Source organism: Rhinichthys klamathensis, unplaced genomic scaffold, assembly GCF_029890125.1.
Source record: "Rhinichthys klamathensis goyatoka isolate OS25496 unplaced genomic scaffold, OSU_Roscu_1.1 h1tg000414l_1, whole genome shotgun sequence".
In the NCBI taxonomy this organism is placed as follows: Eukaryota; Metazoa; Chordata; class Actinopteri; order Cypriniformes; family Leuciscidae; genus Rhinichthys; species Rhinichthys klamathensis.
In genome coordinates, this window is record NW_026606914.1 from 314,301 (window position 1) to 331,448 (window position 17,148).

Consider the following 17,148-nt stretch of genomic DNA (forward strand, 5'->3'; position numbering starts at 1 on the left):
ATGCATGGGATCAGAGAGATTTGCTCTCTATGTTGCCGCTGGCAGATATATAAATCTGCACGAATTCATTTGATTCGTTTATTAAATGTGTTGTTTAGTAATGTGTGTGTTTTGTGTTGGGAAACACTGGGGCCGAAGCCTTTAATAACTGGGTGAGGGGAACCAAGTGCGTGCGGTGTGGTAACACTGCTATGTACTTTTCCTCACGACAGCCCCCTCCCCCGTAACTTGTTGTTGTGGGGGGGAGGGGGACACACACACACAACGTCCACTAACATACGGGCTGGGCAGCCACGAGAGGGGATTAACCGACCGTAGGTGGGAGACCCTGTTAGTTAACGTTACTCCCAATGGTCGAACAACAGGCAGGCCGCTTGCGTTCGGGACCGCCTTCCTAGGAAGGCATAAATTGAAAACCTCAACACGTAATCGTAACAAATCAAGGCCCGTGAGACCGTGTTAACAGTCTGGCGGGACGCTCCAGCCGTTCAGACTGGGCGGTGGTCCCAGCGTTTACCCGTCGTACATATTCCTATCCTGGTCGGTGGCGCTCTGTGGAGCTGGCCACACAATGTTGAGACGAACGGCCGCTCGCTCACAAACTTCCAGGAGGATGGACGGAGGCAAAGCCGCGTGAACGCTAGCCTAGTGAACGCTAAAAGGACCGCGTCATCCCCGTCGCCGGAACCGACCGGTTCGTCAACGAGAGTGAGGTTTTCCCGCGAAGATGTCCTCTTCAGGGAATGCGGATTGGGCTGATGTCAGCTCAAATATTTTAGAGAGGTGGCGCTCCGGGAGTCACCTCTCTAAAAGAACTCGGAAAAATCCGTGGCGGGCAGCCATGTAAAGGAGGAGCAGGTGAAGGACAGCGAGAGCTCGGGCGGCTCCGGATGCAAAAAACACAGCGGATAGGCTGAAGAAACGACTGTCACTCACGTCTGGCGGAGGCTGATCTGGCGATATGTCCTGAACATGGCCAGCCGACCCATTCACTCCTCGTTGGTCAACCAAACGGGGCTGTGGGAAAGGGCTAAGAGGACCCTACCCCTAGGACCGAGTGTGCCACCGAAGTTCTGGTGACATCCAACTGGTAGTAACGCTCAAAGGTATGAGGAGAGGCCCAGCTGGCCGCGGAGCAGATGTCCTGCAGTGGCACTCCCCTGAACAAAGCCCAAGAGGCGGCTAAGCCCCTTGTGGAATGAGCTCTGATGCCCCTTGGGGCTGCACTCCCTTTGCTTCATAAGCCATAGTATAGCGTCCACAAGCCAATGTGAGAGGCATTGCTTTGAAATGGGATTCCCCTTGTGCAGGGGAGCCCTTGAAACAAAGAGCTGGTCGCTCTTGCGGAAAGCACTGGTCCTGGTCATTATGCTTGCAGAGCACGGACGGGACACAGAGCATTCAGCCCCTGATCCTCCGGGGAGGCAAAGGGTGGAGGGTGAAAAGCGGATAGCTCCAAAACCTCTGACGTGAACGCAGGGAAGCATTTCGGCATGAAGGCCGGGTTAGGCTTAAGGAAGACCTTATCTCCACTTAGGGAGAATTTGGCGCACGAGGGGTGAACCGAGAGTGCATGTAGCTCACTGACCCGTTTAGCAGATGCCAAGGCCGAGAGCAAAGCTGTCTTGAGGGACAGCAGCTTAAGGGAAATACTCCCCAGAGGCTCAAAAGGATACAGAGACCGCGCTTCCAGCACCACGGAGAGGTCCCACTCTGGGACAGATTCAACAGATCTCCTGATGACCAGCAAAGAGCGGCGTGCACCCTCCATAAATCTGCGGGTTAGAGGGTGCTGCCTGACGGTGGAGCCCCAAAACCCACATGACAGGCTGAAATCGCAGCCAGGTAGACCTTAATAGTGGAAAAGGACCTGCCTCTTTCCATGAGGTCTTGCAGGAAACACAAAATATCAGGCACCGAGCACTGATAAGATGTGAAACCACGCCCATCATACCACCCTTCGAACACTTGCCACTTACAGCCATATAGGGATCGCGTGGAAACGGCCCTGGCCTTCTGAGTAGTGGCGATTACATGTGGCGGGAGCCCCAGTGCATTTTGGTTCGTCCTCTCACGGGCCAGGCCCAGAGAGCCACCCTGTCCGGGTGGGGGTGGTAAATCTCCCCGTTGGCTTGGGACAGTATGTCCGTGCGAGGGGGGAGGCGCCATGGCTCGGCGTATAACAGAGGGATTATCTCTGCCAGCCATGGGGCTTTGGGCCACCTGGGTGCTATCAGAATGAGAGACAGGCCGTGCTCTCTCACCCTGGCCAGTGTGAAAATTATCAGGCACAGGGGAGGAAAAGCATACAACAGCACTTTGCGCCATGGGTGGGCCAGTGCGTCTGCCCCGAGGGGCGCGTCCATGTCCTTTAGCGAGAAGAACATAGGACAATGGTGATTTTCGCGCGAGGCGAAAAGATCTACGGCTGCCTGTCCAATCTCATCCATAACCTCTCCACTATCTGCGGGTGAAGACGCCAATCCCCGTGGATTGGGTTTCCCCTCGATAGCAGATCCGCGCCTCTGTTCCGAATGCCCGGGACATGAGTCACGCGTAATGACAGAAATACCTGTCTGCTCCACACCAAAAGCCTGTAAGCTAGAGCGTGGAGTTTCGACGAGCGCATGCCACCCTGACGGTTGATATAAGCCACTACCGTGGTATTATCGCACCGTACTAGAACAGGATGTCCCTGCAGGCAAGGCAGAAAATGATTCAGAGCTTTCCAAATAGTAAAAGCTCTAAATAGTTAATGTGCGCTGAACGTAGTCTGCTCAGCCACAGACCGTTCACCGTTCTGCCTTCCTGGGTGGTTCCCCAGCCTGTTAAGGACGCATCTGTCGTCAAAACTTTTCGCATCGTACCGTCCCGAGGGGGGGTTCCCCGTGCGTAAAAGTTCTCGCTCTCCCAATGGCGCAAGGCCGCCGAGCAGGCGCGCGTCATCGTTACCGAGCGGCAGAGATCGCAAATCGGGCGGAAATGTAGTGTACAAAACCCATTTCGTGAACGTTCTCATTCTCAGGAGACCAATGGCACAACTTGGATAGATGAAGCCATGAGATCCTGCAGCCTGAGGCATGTGCGATATTGTACTCTCGCCCCTTCACTGAACTGAGACAGACAGTCCATCAGCGAGCGAACGCGCTCTTGAGAGAGACGCGCTCGCATGGAGACTGAGTTCAATTCCAAGCCCAGGAAAATGACATTCTGACTGGGAGTCAGATTGTTTTCGCTCGCATTCACCTTGAACCCGAGGGATGTGATGTGCGCGAGCACCCGGCCGGTGTCCAGCGACACCTTCTCCTTTGATTTGGCTATGATGAGCCAGTAAGTCAGAATTCTCAGCCCTGATAGTCTCAGGGGCGCCACGCCCCCTCCGCACACAGACAGAAAGTTCGGGGACTCAAATTGCGCCCGAACGGAAGAACTGTGAATTTGTAACAAACGCCTTGGTAGGCGAAACGAAGATATTTCCTGTGTGGAGGGTAGATGCTTATGTGAAAGAAAGCATCTTTCAGAGCGACTGATGTGAACCAGTCGTTCTGCTTTATGGCACAGGCGAGAGAGGCTTGTGTCACATTCTGAAATTGAATTTCCTCAAATGTTTGTTCAACACTCGAAGGTCCAATATAGGGCGGGGGGGCGCCACGCCTTTTGGAACATGAAAATACCAGGAATAAAAACCATGGTTTATCAGATTGGGTGGCACCATCTGAATCGCTCCCTTGTTAGGAGAGAGGAAATTTCCTCTTTCAGAATGTGTGAGGCGTTTTCTTCTGTGTGAGAAGAGAGAACGCCGTTGAAATGCGGAGGTCGTATTGCAAACTGCACCTTTTAACCCTGGGTTACAGTACGCAAAAACTCACCTCGGGCGCTGAAACGGCTTGCCAAGCCGCTTTGTGACTCGCGAGCGCCCCCGCTCGGGCCGGAGCGGAGCTGTATGGGCCCAGCTGGTTCATTTGTGATGCAAAGGCGCCATCTAGTGGGAACACTAGAGGCGACATGCAAGGGTTTGGAGGGATTTCCTCTCTCTGCAGTGAGAAGTTTTCTTTGCGGAGAGAGGTCTTCTCTCCAAAACGAATTCATTTGATTCGTAGCTTTGTGTGTTTTGTGTTGGGCAAACACTGGGGCCGAAGCCTTTATTGACAGAGTGAGGGAAACATAGTGTGGTGTCCACTGTGCTGAACTTTCCCTCACAAGGTGCCCCCAAAAGTGGGAAAAACACATATCTCCTGAACACATGAACTGGGCAGTCTCAAGTGCAGGCAGAAAAATAATATCCGCGGAGAGAGAAACTCTCTCTGTAACGGATTTATTTAATGCGGTTTTTTTTTCAAGTGTTATTTAGTTATGTGTGTGTTTTGTGTTGGGGAACACAGGGGCCTTACACACACAACGTCCACTAAAAACACATCGGCTGGACAGCCGCAACTGAGCTGTGTGAGCCCAGTTGGTTGATTTATGAGGCAATGGCCACCTCTTGTGGACGGACTCAGGGCGACATGCATGGGATCAGAGAGATTTGCTCTCTATGTTGCCGCTGGCAGATATATAAATCTGCACGAATTCATTTGATTCGTTTATTAAATGTGTTGTTTAGTAATGTGTGTGTTTTGTGTTGGGAAACACTGGGGCCGAAGCCTTTAATAACTGGGTGAGGGGAACCAAGTGCGTGCGGTGTGGTAACACTGCTATGTACTTTTCCTCACGACAGCCCCCTCCCCCGTAACTTGTTGTTGTGGGGGGGAGGGGGACACACACACACAACGTCCACTAACATACGGGCTGGGCAGCCACGAGAGGGGATTAACCGACCGTAGGTGGGAGACCCTGTTAGTTAACGTTACTCCCAATGGTCGAACAACAGGCAGGCCGCTTGCGTTCGGGACCGCCTTCCTAGGAAGGCATAAATTGAAAACCTCAACACGTAATCGTAACAAATCAAGGCCCGTGAGACCGTGTTAACAGTCTGGCGGGACGCTCCAGCCGTTCAGACTGGGCGGTGGTCCCAGCGTTTACCCGTCGTACATATTCCTATCCTGGTCGGTGGCGCTCTGTGGAGCTGGCCACACAATGTTGAGACGAACGGCCGCTCGCTCACAAACTTCCAGGAGGATGGACGGAGGCAAAGCCGCGTGAACGCAAGCCTAGGGAACGCTAAAAGGACCGCGTCATCCCCGTCGCCGGAACCGACCGGTTCGTCAACGAGAGTGAGGTTTTCCCGCGAAGATGTCCTCTTCAGGGAATGCGGATTGGGCTGATGTCAGCTCAAATATTTTAGAGAGGTGGCGCTCCGGGAGTCCCCCGGTAGCGCGTCATCATCACCGTGTCTCTCCTCCGAGTCAGAAAGGCCGAGCACGGCGCGCTGTGTCGTGCAACTAAAAGCCAGCTTAGTAAAAGCTACATGGGCAGCAATTACAATGACCGCAATTCCCCGGGTTCTCCAAAGCTTGAGCGTGTTAAGCCCAAGGAGATCGCGCAGAACGAGAGGGTCCTTATAGCGGCGATGAGAGCACCACACGCGGCCGGGCAGGCTCGTCGTGATAGGCTGTTCCCCGGGGGAAGCGGCTGTTTAGACGGTCACATAGCCATGGGTGGGCCAGCGGTGAAGAACTCGGAAAAATCCGTGGCGGGCAGCCATGTAAAGGAGGAGCAGGTGAAGGACAGCGAGAGCTCGGGCGGCTCCGGATGCAAAAAACACAGCGGATAGGCTGAAGAAACGACTGTCACTCACGTCTGGCGGAGGCTGATCTGGCGATATGTCCTCCTGAAGACTCGAAAGTGAGCAGCGTAACGTTAATCCAACCGAACTGTGTCAATGCAGAGATCGCGAGAAGCGAATGTCAACTGAGGAATAGCAGCGCGCCCAGCTGTGATATGCCCGTAGGTAAGGGGGTGTGGCCTCACCTGGCATTGGCTGCGCGCTTCTGTCTGTTAGCCAGACTTGGTGCAATTGGATGCTTCTGCAGAGGTCAGGTACGGATGCCCTTCCCATAGGTGGATCTCGAAACGAGATGATGAAAGAGAACCACATCATATATCTGAAGAGACTCCCTCAAATCTTCAAGAGTCTTTTCAGTTAATTTGATAAATTCTTTATGAATGGACCCGCAACTTTACAGCTATTTTTCAATCTATGTCATTGAGTATGTTTACATGTACACTCATAATGTAAATGTATCATAATGTAACTTTACCTCATGTAAACACAATACACCAATCGAACTACTACGATTAAGCTCATAATCCTAGTAACCATAATCGCAGTTCAAACGGGTTGAGTTAGGCAGGTCATTCCACCAGCTTGGAACAGTCTGGGTAAAGTTCAGTGAAAGTGATTTTGTGCCTCTTTGGGATGACATCACAAGGCGCCGTTCACTTGCAGAACTCAAGGCTCTGGATGGCACGTAGGTCTGAAGTTATTAGTTAAGGCAGGGATGGGCAACTTCGGTCCTGGAGGGCCATTGTCCTACAGAGTTTAGCTTCAACCCCAATCAAACACACCTGAACAAGCTAATCAAGGTCTTCAGGATTACTAGAAAGTTACAGGCAGGTGATTTTTTCAGGGTTGGAGCTAAACTCAGAAGGACAGTGGCCCTCCAGGACCGACGTTGCCCCTCCCTGAGTTAAGGTATAGGGGTGCAGACCCAGTAGTTGTTCTGTATGGAAACATCAGTGCCTTGAATTTGATGTGAGCGGCAACTGGCAACCAGTGCAATTTTGTAAGGAGAGGTGTGACGTGTGCTCTCTTCGACTCGTTAAAGACCACTCTAGCGGCAGCATTCTGGATTAGACGTAGAGGTTTGACTGATGCTGGAAGGCCTGCAAAGAGAGCATTACAGTAGTCCAGTCTGGATAGAGCAAGCGCTTGGACAAGGAGTTGTGAAGCATGCTCCGATAGGAAGGGTCTGATCTTCCTAATGTTATATAAGGTAAAACTGCAGGACCGGGCAGTTCTTGCAATGTGGTCTGTGAAGTTCAACTGATCATCAATCACAACTCCAAGGTTCCTGGCTGTCCTGTTTGGAGTTATGGTTGATAAACCTAGCTGAATGGAGAAGTTGTGATGTAGTGTTGTGTTAGGTGAGAGACCACAAGCAGCTCTACCTTTGCAGGGTTTTGTTGAAAGTGGTGGTCCTTCATACAGCAAGAAATTCCTGTCAGGCAGGCTGAGATGCGAGCAGCTGCCGTTGGATCCTCTGGTTGGAATGAGAGGTAGAGTTGTGTGTCAACAGCATAGCAGTGATAGGAAAATCCATGTTTCTGAATAATAATAATAATAATGTTAATTCATTACATTTATATTGCGCTTTTCTCAGCACTTAAAGTGCTTTCCATAGAAGGGGGAATCTCCTTAACCACCACCAATGTGCAGCATCCACCTGGATGATGCGACGGCAGAAATACTTGACAGCGAATGGCAGATCCTAGTGATGACATGTAGATGAAGAGAAGTGGTCCAAGCACTGAGCCCTGAGGCACACAAATATCTAGATGTTGCGACTTGGACACCTCACCCCTCCACAACACCCTGAAGGACCTTCCAATTCTTAGCATAATCAGAATAATAAAAAATTGCATGTATACGGGAGTGAAGAGGTTTGCTCTGTCATGTAAACATCTTACTGCTATTAAGTCCTTACTCTGATTATTGAGAATAATTGCATTAATTGTGCACATGTAAACATAGTGACTTAACCTCTCTCGGTGATGGCCGATTGACCTCTACTTTGGCTTCCTCATTGAAAGGAGAGCAGGAAAACTGATCAATCACCTGATTAAAGTGGGCAGGATTAAGGCAAAGTATAAAGTATAAAGGCCTGGGTATATTTCACTTTTCATGTTCAATAATTTGCGTTGCTTTCATACTCAATTGACTGAGAGTGGATGGATGCGCACAGTAACGAATCAGTGTCGTAAACAGTTTTTGGAACCATTTGCAAAGTTTATTACATTTATAAATGGAACTAAGTTCAAACTCAATCCAATAATCAACGTAATATTCTAGGACTCAAAGACTCAGTAAAGACTTAAAGACAAGCAGATCAATCCAAGCAACACTGTAACATGTGCCTTCAAAAGACGAAATGCTATGCAGCGACAATGGCTTTATACCCTCAGTGCTCAGGATCTGTGCATGTGAACAAGCTAGAGTGTCTTATATAGAATACATGTTACATGATTAATATTACAGTATACCTAAATAATGCCACAAGCAAAGCTAAAACACCTGTTACTCAAGCGTGGCAGTTTATGCACCTATACTTTGTTTCCATTTGTTACCATCCCTCTAGTTGTCTAAAACAGGAATTTTCTAAGCCAGAGCAAATAGATAACAGCCTCTCCGTGGGCCTAAAATAGCATGTGTACAATCCATGTTCTCTTCAGCTATCCTGTTCATCATGATGCTATTATTATAATACCACATGTGTACATACACTTTAAGGCCTCAATTCCCTTAGTTTGTCTGTCTATCTTGTTTAATGTTATTCAAAGTATATTATTATATGCACTATTCTAACAGCCAGGGTCTCCAGAAGATCACCACCCTGGAGGAATATGGTAAATGTCATTTTGCATTAGGAGTATCAGTTTGGAGTTTGTATCTGAAGTTCATGAGTGCATGTACACCTAACAGTTCTGACACCTGAATGAATACTGGCTGACATTTGTGAGTGCAATAAATATTGAATGACAGTAACACTTGATGGTTCCCTTTAGACATTCTGTTGACTAGAAGTGCCTATAAGTCAACTAACTCTCACTAGATTATTAGTAGACGGTCTGCTTAATATCTGCTATCAATTTATTTTGATGCTCCCCAACAAACTTTCTGCTGACTACAAGTAACTTTGAAAGTACATCATGTCAACTTATTTTACTAACCCTAATCTAACAGAGTCTACTAATACTCTAATGAGAGTTAGTTTACATGTAGGAGCAACATTACTTATAGTCAGCAGAATGTCTTAAGGGGACCATCAAAATGACCAAAGAGTAACCTGAATGACTTTCTGCCACAAGCCGAGACACACACATTGGGCAATCTAACCGTCTCCATTGACTTTGTATTGTGTGAAGCTGCCTCCTTGTCATTTCTGACTTTCTGACAAAAGTGGATACAGGCAATTGAAACAGAGCGCAAGGTGTCATATTGCTCTGAGAACTACCTTACGCCCACTGGAGGGGAACGTAATCGGCGACAGGGATAGCTTAGCTTACAGAATAAAATATAATTTGGATATTTGACGTACCAGTGACAAAAAGTTTACTCCACACGTAGTGTATTTTTAGTGCATAGTGAGTGTCAGGATCCCACAATGTACCCATTCGTTCCAGCTGATCCTTCACATCTTATTGCCTGTATCCACTTTTGTGTCCTTAAACGCTTGTTTTTTGGTGTTGACAGCTTATAAAAACATATTTCTGGGGTTCACCCTGTCACATAGCAGCTTTTAGACATTTTTTTTATTTTTGTTATAAGTCAGAAATGACAAGGAGGCAGCTTCACGCAATACAAAGTCAATGGAGACGGTTGGATTGCCCGGTGGGCGTGGTTTACAGATTATGATGCGTGTCACTCTGTCTCTATAGGCCTAAAATAGTTCAGAAATAATAATATTTGTCCTTGCTCAACATAATGATTTTATTTGGTTGAATTTCTGTTCCATTCAGTTAATTTCCTATAGAGCCCCTAAAGGGACATGGTGAAGGGAACAAATATGAGATGGAGGAAAAATTATTTGTCAATGCTTTTGCTTTCTCTCACAATTGTTTTGCATTCCTTCGAGAAACTTTGCGTTCGCTCGCAAAGAGCTCAAAACATTTTGCGAGTGAATGTAAAGTTTCTCAAGTGAATGCAAAGGTTTTGCGAGCGAACGCAAAGTTTCTCGGGGGAACGCAAAATGCTGATTCTTTTCCCTCCCATCTCATATTTTCCACCAAGTCCCTTTATAGAGGCTCCCTAAATTTCCACCATTTTTTGTGCAGGTCCAGAAGAAATCGTTCTGGAGGGGACAGTACAGAGACCACCCAAGAGAAGTGTTTTGCTCCTCGTTTTATACAAGTGCCACAAGATCTTACTGTTGAAGAGGGACGATTCTGCAGGATTGATTTTAAGGTAGGGATGAAACAGTTTTGACGATAAACCATGATAAAAATTCCCGACGGTTAGTATTTCGGTTTCATATTTTAATTATCATTAAAACCGTATTTGATTATTGCGATTTAAATACCGTTCAGCATTAAGCAAAGTTAGCAACAGTTTCACACAGCATAGGTTTTGTGTGAAAACATGAAGGAAGGCAGAGTGCTGAGAAAAATTATATGAAAGATGAATTTTATCACTGTATCTCTTAAGGCCCGTACACACCGGGACGAATATCGGCGCGCGTTATTCGCCAGCGTTTTTCAACGCGTTTTTTGTGTTCACACCCAAGCGATTTTCGCTGACGATGAGCCGAATGAGCCGAGTGAACATGCCAATTCATTCCCTGACATTAGATGGCGCTTAATGTAAAACAGAAATAGTCCTATTTTGTAGTCGCTGTCGCGTTTGTCATATAGTTCTTTATGTTCCGACACCAACGAGACCAGCAGCTCTACATTCATCTTGCCTCGCATCTTCCTCGTCTTATTTCTCCTCGGCAGTGTAGACGCTACTTGGCGTATATCTTCTTCGCCGTTACGTATGTGTGCTCGGCAAGACCGTTTTGTGTTTGAGCGCCCCCAAGTTGTGTTTTACTGTAACTTCAGAAGCTCCAGACACGTGAGCAAAAGCGCCAATCTCATTGGTCGGATAGTTTTTGATGCGGCGCGTCAAACCAAAAAAAACGAACCCGAGGCGTTTAAAAAAAAAAAGACGCTTTTACGCATGCCGTTTTTCGCGTCGGTGTGCACACTCACATTGGCGCCCTTTGTTTAGTCACGAGGCGTTAAACGTCGGCGAATATTGCGCACGAAATTCGTCCCGGTGTGAACAGGCCTTTAGGAGGAACCGACTGTCTTTAGAAAAGTTTTGATGGCAACCAAGATAGATGCAAGGTTAGGTGGAGTCTAACAGAGTCTAGAGTTTATGAAAAATTTTAACCGAACTAAAATTGTAACAAAAATCTTAATGTGTGTTAACGTCATTTTCAGATGATTTCAGCTTGTAAAAAAGCGTTCACGTCTTCATAGAGATTAAAATTACAGCTTGTAAGATGGGAATTTTCTGAGATCTCCTACTTGCACCATGAGCGGCTCCAAACAGAACGTTACGTATTGTCATCACGAGACTACGGTCATTACAACATGGTGTGAACGCAGCATTAGTAGACCAACATCTAGCTTTTCCTAATTTTTTCCTGCAGGTTGTTGGTTTGCCAACCCCAGATATTTCTTGGTATCTGGATGGGAAACCCATCCGACCTGATGATTACCATAAGATGCTAGTGTGTGAGAAAAGTGTCCACTCCTTCATTATTGAGATAGTGACCATTCATCATGCTGGTGTATATGAATGTGTTGCAAAGAACCGTGCTGGAGAGAGCCACTTCTCCGTGCGCTTGGATGTGATTGGTGAGCAGTCTTTTCTTACCTGTATAACATTACCTGTAAACTTTTATCTTCTCTAATAGTGTGCTTGTGTTGTAATTTCAGTGTTTTTTTATTTTGAAATAAAGTGCCTTGTGAAAGTATTTATTGTTTCATATGTTGCAACCTTATGCTGAAATGCTTTATTTCTTTCACATAAATATGCATACTGTACTTCATAGATTCATTAAAAAGCAAACACTGCCTTTCCAAATCATATTCAATCATGTTGTTAAGTTTCAAGTGCCACACAAAAGGGTTTGAATGATTATGCAATATAATTATTTTATTTTTTACTAAATTTGCAATGTTATCACAAATCAGATTTTTGCTTTGTCATTATGGGTTATCGAGTGTAGTTTGATGAGGGAAAAAAAGAAGAAAAAAAAACATTTAAAGCATTATAGAATCAGGTTGCAACATGAAGAAAAATGTGGAAAAATCGAGGGGAAAAAATACTTTTGCACGGCAAACAGTTTCCAGTCATTTTATCAGATGATGGAATGTTTGATCATGATTTTGTTTTCCACTGCATTTGTGCATTGGTAACTACTCTGAATATTAAACAATAACCACTGTCTTACCTAATGCAACATAATTACACTCACCTAAAGATTATTAGGAACACCTGTTCAATTTCTCATTAATGCAATTATCTAATCAACCAATCACATGGCAGTTGAAAGAAAGGTGATTTAAAGTAACACTATATAGTTTTTCAACCTTCATAATATATTTCCAAGACCCTTGTGATGGTACATCGACTTACAATAGGTTAAATGACACGTCTGCCATAGCCTGACGGGGTCTGTATCGCTTTTACTTGCACTATGTAACTTTGGGTTTCGGGTAGTAACCCGAGGACAAAAAGAACTACAAAATTCGACTGCTTTACGGCATACGTCACTTCCCCCACCACTTCCTCAAATTGTCTGTGGCCATTGCAGACATCCCAAGTCTCCCGGGAGTCTCCCGCATATTGATAGCGTCTCCCTGATGCCCGCAAATTAGTTCAAATCTGCCGGAATCTAGAGTGCGCATGCGAGACAGAACATACTGCGCGCATAACATACATAGCGCGAGCACGTCAGAGAGGGAGAGAGCGAGAGACCTTGCGAGTGTGCCTCACTCGCAAGGTGTGCACACTTTGCACACCTTGACTTCTTGCAGGTTGGGATGTTTGCCATTGTTGATTCCAAAGCGGGTGCTGGATAAACAGCGAGCGTGCGCGTGCGACAGTAGGCTGCGGAAGGCTAAATTATTTACGACAGCGGTAATGGACAATTCTGCTTCCAACCTGTATGGCGACCGCTGAGGAAAAGTTACTTGGTGTTGCTTTAAGCAATTTTGAGCGTGGCATGGTTGTTGGTGCCAGACGGGCCGGTCTGAGTATTTCACAATCTGCTCAGTTACTGGGATTTTCACGCCCAACCATTTCTAGGGTTTACAAAGAATGGTGTGAAAAGGGAAAAACATCCAGAATGCGGCAGTCCTGTGGGCGAAAATGCCTTGTTGATGCTAGAGGTCAGAGGAGAATGGGCCGACTGATTCAAGCTGATAGATGAGCAACTTTGACTGAAATAGCCACTCGTTACAACCGAGGTATGCAGCAAAGCATTTGTGAAGCCACAACACGCACAACCTTGAGGCGGATGGGCTAAAACAGCAGAAGACCCCACCGGGTACCACTCATCTCCACTACAAATAGGAAAAAGAGGCTACAATTTGCAAGAGCTCACCAAAATTGGACAGTTGAAAACTGGAAAAATGTTGCCTGGTCTGATGAGTCTCGATTTTTGTTGAGACATTCAGATGGTAGAGTCAGAATTTGGCGTAAACAGAATGAGAACATGGATCCATCATGCCTTGTTACCACTGTGCAGGCTGGTGGTGGTGGTGTAATGGTGTGGGGGATGTTTTCTTGGCACACTTTAGGCCCCTTAGTGCCAATTGGGCATCGTTTAAATGCCACGGCCTACCTGAGCATTGTTTCTGACCATGTCCATCCCTTTATGGCCACCATATACCCATCCTCTGATGGCTACTTCCAGCAGGATAATGCACCATGTCACAAAGCTCGAATCATTTCAAATTGGTTTCTTGAACATGACAATGAGTTCACTGTACTAAAATGGCCCCCACAGTCACCAGATCTCAACCCAATAGAGCATCTTTGGGATGTGGTGGAACGGGAGCTTCGTGCCCTGGATGTGCATCCCACAAATCTCCATCAACTGCAAGATGCTATCCTATCAATATGGGCCAACATTTCTAAAGAATGCTTTCAGCACCTTGTTGAATCAATGCCACGTAGAATTAAGGCAGTTCTGAAGGCGAAAGGGGGTCAAACACAGTATTAGTATGGTGTTCCTAATAATCCTTTAGGTGAGTGTACATGCAACACAATACATTAGTGACCACAGACATATGACACGATGATTGTGAAAATACATGTAACTGTCGACTGTATCTCCTCAGCTCATGAACAGTTGTGTCCTCCCACATTTGTGGTGAAGATGAGGAACTCTCGAGCTCTGGAGGGAGACGGCGTCAGGCTCGAGTGTAAGGTGACTGCGTCTCCAACCCCGCAGCTGTACTGGAAGAAAGACAAGGAAATGCTGCGGATTGACCCCATGAGAATGAGGTCTGTGTCACCATTATGGACACTTATTTTGATATTCTGTTTTGTTCCTATACAGTATCCCTGCCCTGTTTCCTTTGTTTCTGAACATGTCCTCATTTGTTCCTATGGTTACATTATTTGCACCTGTCATTTACGTGCTCGTTGATTTATTTCCTGAGTACTATAATTAAATACTGTTCTTTCTGATACCCTTTTTCAGGTACTACACATTACAGTCTGACACAGTTTTATACACTTAAATTAATTTTTTTGATCCATTTTGTGTGCTTTTTGGACAACTGCTTAAAGAAAACATTCACACAAAGAAGGAAAAAGATTCTGTCGTCATTTAGTCACTAAGTCGTTCCCCACCCATGACTTTCTTTCATCTGTGGAACACAAACGCTATTTTATAGTTATTTAACTCTACAAAGACGAAACAAAAGCACCATAAATGAAGTCTCATGTGCTACATTCGTAGTCTTTAAAGTTTAAAGCTTTGTGTGAGGAACAGGACAACATTTAAATCAGTATTCACTAGCAATCGTCCCCTCATCCTCCTCTCAAATCTCATTGGCATTCACATCCACTCAAATGTCACAGCACATCTTAATGTCACTAAAATGTCAGAACAAATGCTTTAGTCTGTTAATAATGTCTTAGAGCTGACCATCTCCATTCCCCTACACCAGGACTAGGCAAGTTCAGTCCTAGAGAGCTGCTGTCCTGCAGAATTTAGTTCCAACCCTAATCAAACACACCTGAACAAGCTAATCAATGTCTTCAGGATTACTAAGGCTATAGGCAGGAGAGGTTTTTTTCAGTGTTGGGGCCAAACTCTGCAGGACCGAACTTGCCTACCCCTGCCCTACACTGAATGGTACTCAATATATGCAGCAAAATTACTTCTTTTATGTTCCACAAAAGAAAGTCATGTTTTGGAATGGCAAGTGGGAAACTTATTAAAAATGTTTGTTTCACAGATCTTCACACATGTTCTCAGTGAAATTGTTTGTTTCCAAACTTCAGATATATGGCACCAGATCTCTCCACTCTGCTCCAAAACAGATGATGGAGTTATGATCTTTCTTGAATTCTCCTCCAGTCTAGTGCACAAAAATATATATAATCAGAAAGTATTTAATGAAATCAGACAGAAATTAAGACAATGACCCAAGAAATCCCCATGGTCATAATGTTAGAGATTCTTCCATTAAAGTTTACTCTAATTGTCTGAACAGTAAATGATAGTTTTTAGGTGAAAGCTTCATAAAGCAGTCTCTGTTGACATCTGCATGTTTGGTATGTCAGTCTTTCTCAGGACAGTTCAGGAAAGCAGTGCCTGATCATCGATCCGGTGATAAAGTCTGACGCAGGCTGGTACACTGTATCCGCCATTAATGAAGCGGGAATGTCCACATGCAATGCCAGGCTGGATGTGGCCAGTAAGTGCATGTACTCTATTTACCTTTTTATCTTGAGACTTGTTCGAAAGTTTGTGAGTGAGTATTATTTAGCTTTTTTCTGAACTTTTGCTTAAACGCTTTGCATTGGCATTGTAAAACATTTTTTATTGATAAAGTTAAAAAGTATATGAATGCATAAGGATTTGTAGATTGTATAGGAAGGTGCTGTAAATGGTCACCATTTCTTTTCCATTTTAATCACATTTTACATAGCCCTGTTTGACAAATGAATTTATAAAAGTACAAACATTCCAAGTTGTCTTTCAATTAAAGGCGCAGTAAGTGATTTCTGAGAAACACTCTTGATATTTGATATTGAGTTCACACGTATATGAAATCAGATATAGTAAATTTATGCTTGTCCGGGGGAAATTTGGCCCGAACCCAGAGTGCTCCCCCTCCTTGCCTGGGATAGAAAACCAGCCAAGAGTGAGGTGATGGGGTGGTGGAGGGATGCTGTGCAACTGTCATGGGACATCGGCGAGGGAAGGCTATATTTATACCGGCTTCCTCTTGTGCTGATTGGTTGATTACCTGAACGTGCTCCTCCAGAACTTTGTTACATAAAACTTCATTTGAAATTGACACCCAAATAAACATATTTGTAGCTCCACCCATTACGTCCAGCAAGGGGGAGCTGGACATCAAGTGCCACCCATTGGCTCTGCAGTGAACAGCCTCTCGAAAAACGTGTTAGGCGTGTGCGTGTAACCGGTCCTACTCAACCCGCTCCCAGCGGGATTCAAACTGTGGTCTCTGTCGTGGGAGGCGGACGCTCTATCAAGGTGGCTAAAGACCGCAACCTCTAGCATCAGTCGCTGGTGCACCTCTTGAGATCAGGGGAGTGAGGTTTACACGCACAGCTCTTATCTAGTGGACTTTGTTTTCAAGCGCTCAAGTCACTCACACATGTGCTGTTGTGAGAAGACAAAAACTGGGCTGCACGCGGATGGTGTACGCTGACATCCACAACACTCCTGATGACAAAAACTGACATAAATTATGTGCACGGACCATTCAAGTAGATATAGCTGCAGACCAGAGAAATCCAAAACAGGCGTCAACTCGAAAAAGAGGCCAGAGGGCCAGAGTCTCCACATGCAAATACGTTCACTTCCACTAAATGAAATTACATTTCAAAATAAAAGTTTGTAAATTAAACACTGTTTTTTGCTGAAAGATTCTTACGTAAAATTTAGGCATATGTTAATTACCGTTATAAAACATGATATATAAATAAATATGTTGGTATAAATAAAAGTATTAAAAAATTTTATCGACATATAGCCAATCAAACTTTAATCTTTAGGAGGGCAATAGATCAGTGAGAGGGGGGTCCTGGAGCATGTGTCCGGTGGCGTTCGGACAGGGACGAAGGGACCTCTCTTCCCCCCAAATTTGAAGCTCTGGTTCCTCACCCCCTAACCAAGATATAAGCGGGAATCCTGTTTCGGAGTTCACAAAGTATGGGGCGTGCTGAAA

General features: G+C 45.7%; 1 protein-coding gene across 2 annotated transcripts in view; it reads left to right on the forward strand.

Moving 5' to 3' along the window:
• myot (myotilin) overlaps positions 1-17,148 on the forward strand; it is a 51,112-nt gene that overhangs the window by 30,666 nt on the left and 3,298 nt on the right. For both annotated transcript variants that reach the window (XM_056235199.1, XM_056235198.1), the window contains exons 12-16: positions 8,528-8,565; positions 9,994-10,123; positions 11,355-11,562; positions 14,056-14,221; positions 15,512-15,645. In XM_056235199.1, the coding sequence (XP_056091174.1) occupies positions 8,528-8,565; positions 9,994-10,123; positions 11,355-11,562; positions 14,056-14,221; positions 15,512-15,645 (676 nt within the window). The remainder of the gene's footprint in view (positions 1-8,527; positions 8,566-9,993; positions 10,124-11,354; positions 11,563-14,055; positions 14,222-15,511; positions 15,646-17,148) is intronic.